At 31.5% G+C, this 4,584-nt stretch overlaps 1 protein-coding gene across 1 annotated transcript; it reads left to right on the top strand.

Annotated features, from left to right (window-relative positions):
- The first annotated feature begins 2,758 nt into the window (after positions 1–2,758).
- Positions 2,759–4,095, top strand: LOC133183218 (shematrin-like protein 2). Its single transcript, XM_061318165.1, has 3 exons — positions 2,759–2,781; positions 3,589–3,910; positions 4,009–4,095. The coding sequence occupies exons 2-3, from the start codon at positions 3,590–3,592 to the stop codon at positions 4,018–4,020; spliced, it is 333 nt and encodes a 110-aa protein (XP_061174149.1). The 5' UTR covers positions 2,759–2,781; position 3,589; the 3' UTR covers positions 4,021–4,095.
- Positions 4,096–4,584: the final 489 nt, after the last annotated feature.

Below are 4,584 nucleotides of genomic sequence, written 5' to 3' on the forward strand. Positions count from 1 at the left end.
CCTATTTTGAGATTTTCAAGTTTTCCCACATGCTTATAAAATAACTAATATTTGCTTGTACAGTAAAACTTGTTTACTCGGGATGTTGTATAGATCTAATCTGAAGATTTGCTTATAAAAATGAAAATTTTTGTCACTTTCATCAAATTCAATTGTTTGAATGTTGGATTCCGAAATGTTTCCTATTTGACCAAGTTCTATTGAATCAGTGATATCTGGATCAGACAAATTTTATTGTCTAGATTTATTTTTTATTTATTAGACCTCTTTTCCTGTTTTTATTAAAATATATTTGGATACCTAACTAAATATACCTTTGACAGTCTAGATTAGAACAAAGCTTTATCTGCATTACATGAAGATTCTTTTATATCAATATGAGATGAGAGAGTGTTTTCCCTATATTATCAAATAAATTTCGACGAGATATTGTGGCTCAAGGGGCCATATTGAGAACAAATCATTTTTCTACACAACAACCAGGTGCTTGTATAGTATGTTTTATTGTATTCCGGCTACCGGGTATTCTATTTTCATTGTATATAAATATATACAGTATTATCTAGATTAGAAGAAAATTCAATCTACATTACAAATATTACAAAGTCTTTTCCAGCTGTTCTTGAAAAGATTTTCATATAATACCTTGACAAGATATTGTCGCCTATCCGGCCCTATTATGAACAAAAACTGAATCTATACACTTAGTAGATGCTTGTTTATTGTAATGGCTTATTTTGGCCAGGCTATTCTTTTTGTTTTCGTGCATAATAATATTAATGCCCTTCAATTATGGCTTCATGGTATTAACAAGATCCGTGATTCAACAACTTAACATTATGATAAACACGATGACTTCAAATTTAATTCCTATTGCAAACTTCCCTTATTTATGTAGCATTATACCATTATCACCTTCATATGTAGTTAATGTAACCCAGTTGATTCGATACGCGAGAACATGTTCTACTTACGAACAATTTCCAAAACAAGACAGGCTATTGACAAATACGTTGACGATACGATATAAACGAGTCAACACTTCAATTCTATGGTCGATATAATGACCTTGTTTACAAATTCAATCCGTCGTAAGGTCAATTTTTGACTAACTTCGACATCTTTCATCCAATTTCTTAGGCCATAAATTTGATACTGAATTGCCCACGGATTTTTTTCGTTTATCCGATTATAACAGGAGGCACAGGGTAGGTGTGACCGGTCAACTTGGGATACTTACTTTCCCATGGCACCTGATCCATCTTTTGTTTTCAGAGGTCCGTGTTAGCTCTGCTCGCAAATTGTGTTGTTTTAAATGGACTGTTGAGCATGGTCACTGTTAGTTATATCAACATTAAATTTTGTTTAAAGAAATAACGCAGCACAGTTGAGACTATAAAAAGGAGGCGGGGCCTAGTTAATACGGGAAATATTTACCATGACATAACATAACCAGAAGTCTCTGACGAGACTGAAGCTCCACTGTTTGTATTTATAACAAAGGAAGAGTAAAGTAGCGCTTGGACTTTAAACTATGCAACAACAATAAAAAGTTATCCTTGCTTTAGTCCTGAAATGAAAAACCGATATACAGAATTATGTATCATAATATAATTTACTTGCATGCCAAGTTTTATCGAAATCAGACCAAAACTCCAGGGTGAGTAGCGTTTTGAAAGAATTTTCCAAACAAATTCTTTTTTGTAACCATGGCAATATCATTCAACGAATCAAAAACAAATATACAGAATTATTTAGTCTACTTGTGTGCCAAGTTATATTGAAATCATACCAAAACTGTAAAACTATAGTTAATTATAGTAATTTTTTGCTAGTGTGACTAGTAAAGCTAAAAATTGCAATTAATTCTGAAATTATTACGAATTGAAATGGTTTTAGATTTTTAACTGTTGGAATGCTCTAAACTTCTTCACAATTTACCATTGCATGCACTAATAAAAATCCCACCCAGCAAGGTACATGTATAAACAATTCACTGATCACAATTCACTTTCCAGTGTGACGTCCTTTCGTAAAATTTAAAGCAGTTTGTATGAAGTGAAAGGCGGATCAAGAATTAATTTAAACAATGAAAAGGTATTTTGTAATCAAATAAAATGTTATTTGCTGATATGTAAAAGTCATTTAGCTTGTTGCTATGCCTTATTTATGATTTTCATTTATTTTCCGTACATTCCCTAGTCAAGTGATACTGCCGAATATTTGTATGCAGATTCAAATTAAATGTATTTACAGACGCTACACACGACAGAGAGGCCAACGACCGTGCTCTCTCCTCGATCAGAAGAAACAAAGGTCAATTGAGATAGCAAAAGAATATCAAATGAAAAATACAAAATAAATAATAAAACAAACAACAAAGTTGCCATATCAAGTAACTGCTCCGTTCGGTTGAATCTCTCGTCAAAACCTGTTACATTAGTCAGTAAACACAAGAAAATTGACACATGCTTTACTACCGCATATTTATCTTACTGGTTCATTAGTGTGACAGTAGTATGATATAAAAGATGATTATATAAACGACAAGATAAAGGAGACCTTGAATTTTACCATTTAGAGATTAAGAACCGGAACTCAAATTGAAATAGCAAAACAAAAAAAAAGGTAAATACAATGAATTTTCTCAATAAATCATTTTTACGAACCATTGAACATTAAAATTTAACATTTAAAGTTCTTTGCAAAAGCAGTATAAATAGGAAGTGCATCATGTCTTTTTCACTCAGAATCTTCTCTGGAACCTTTGCATCAACCAAGGTAAGAACCATATTCGAGTCTTTTGACAAATTAAAAACTGAAGGTTTCTCAAAATGGAGAAAATAACTTGCTTTTATAGCTTTTGTTACCAAAACTAAAAACAATAAATAAACAGCTACTTGCTATTTCATGAACAGAAAGAAGATTAAGATTGGCAAACAAGTCTCCATTATTAAGCTACTTTTTATATTATTTCACAAAAGTTCAGAAATGCTGATAAGACTTTACAATGTCATTCTTTGTCAAAGTACATTAAAAATACAGTATTCTTATCAGGAAATTAGAATTACTCTCCGTATCCAATTAGATTTCATTGCACCTTATAAGATAATAATTCAGGTAATAATTTTGGAATCTCTATCTTCATATAGATCGTGACATGTTTCTAATTTGATATTATATGAGTAAAAGATGTAAAGTATGAGAGTATAGCTAGTGTTATGTGGGATTAAATGAGATTAATGCAGAAATAAGTGATATTCTAATATTTTTTTTAATCTGCATCTTGTTGTTTTCTCAACCATACATCTTAAGTGTGAATTTTGTTACGTCCTGAATATTTTCAGATTTGTCTAAAATTCAGTGAAACTAACAAAATATTCTTTCATTATTGTCATAGAAATATTAAACGTTCCAGGTGAAAAAATGTTGAACATGTTACATCAATCCCTAAACTAAAATTCGAAAAATGAATTCTTAACATGCATGAAGGAGGCATCCCAAGACAAACAAAAATAATTGTCCTTATTCAATTTTAAAAATATGTGCATTGTTTGCATTCTATTAACCGATCTTGTGATTTTAAAGGATGTTCAAGCTGCTGTGTTGCCTAGCTCTGATCTCTTTAGCCGTGAGTGATGACTACTATGGCTCCTACTACGGCAAAGGCAAAGGCTATGGCTATAGTCCCTTCTTCTATGGAGGATATTTAGGATCTTACTATGGAGGTCCAGGATTCATAGGAAATTACTATGGAGGTAAAGGATTTGGTGGCAGAGGATTTAGAGGAGGTTACTATGGCGGCTGGGGATATGGAGGTTTAAGAGGAGGTTACGGCTGGGGATATGGAGGAATAAAAGGAGGTTACTTTGGCGGCAAGGGATATGGATATGGTGGCAAAAAATACGGGGTAAATTTTATTCTGGAAAGGAATATGAAATAGATTTATTTTGTTTCATTTTAAATTTTTCCTTGAATGTAATTCATTATTTTTCTTCTTTTTTTCAGGGCTATTATTAAAAGCTTGCGAAAATGTGTTTATAAAAAAATACTGTTATATCTTGAAGATGAAATAAAAGAAAAATAACAACGAGACTCAATTTTAATATCTTTCCATAGACACATGTTTTTTGGAATGGAAAATATTATTTTAAGCTGGAAATCATGAAACCAAAAGACGAAAAAATAAATAACATCGGAGAAAAATTTAATATCTACCTTTGCAATGTTCAAACTTGTTAAATAATTCATTTAATGTAATCACTTTGATGTCACCACGTCAAATTCTAATGATAATTCTACATTGAATTGAAATCAGTAGTTTGTTTGAATTCTATGCTGCCGAACATGTTATCAGAAAAAGACAAGCTTTCGGGGGACTCAAGGGGAATAAATCTGTATAATATTAAAAGTAAGGCAAAAATAGTATGATATGATGCGAAGAACATCAAAAAAGAAAAACGCGAAAATGTTTTGACAATTGGTCTTTAAGAGTTATGAATGGCATTCGAAAGATATGAAAGAAACTTCTCCTCATGAAAACTCGACCTGTAAAAATTTGTCAAGTTAACAGACATAAAAAAA

Source organism: Saccostrea echinata, unplaced genomic scaffold (assembly GCF_033153115.1).
Source record: "Saccostrea echinata isolate AGI-Se365-2 ecotype Australia unplaced genomic scaffold, CSIRO_AGI_Sech_v1 ptg000009l, whole genome shotgun sequence".
Taxonomy (NCBI): Eukaryota; Metazoa; Mollusca; class Bivalvia; order Ostreida; family Ostreidae; genus Saccostrea; species Saccostrea echinata.

Excerpts from the sequence above, each read along its gene's own strand:
- LOC133183218 (XM_061318165.1), top strand. The coding sequence starts at position 3,590 with ATGTTCAAGCTGCTGTGTTGCCTAGCTCTGATCTCTTTAGCCGTGAGT.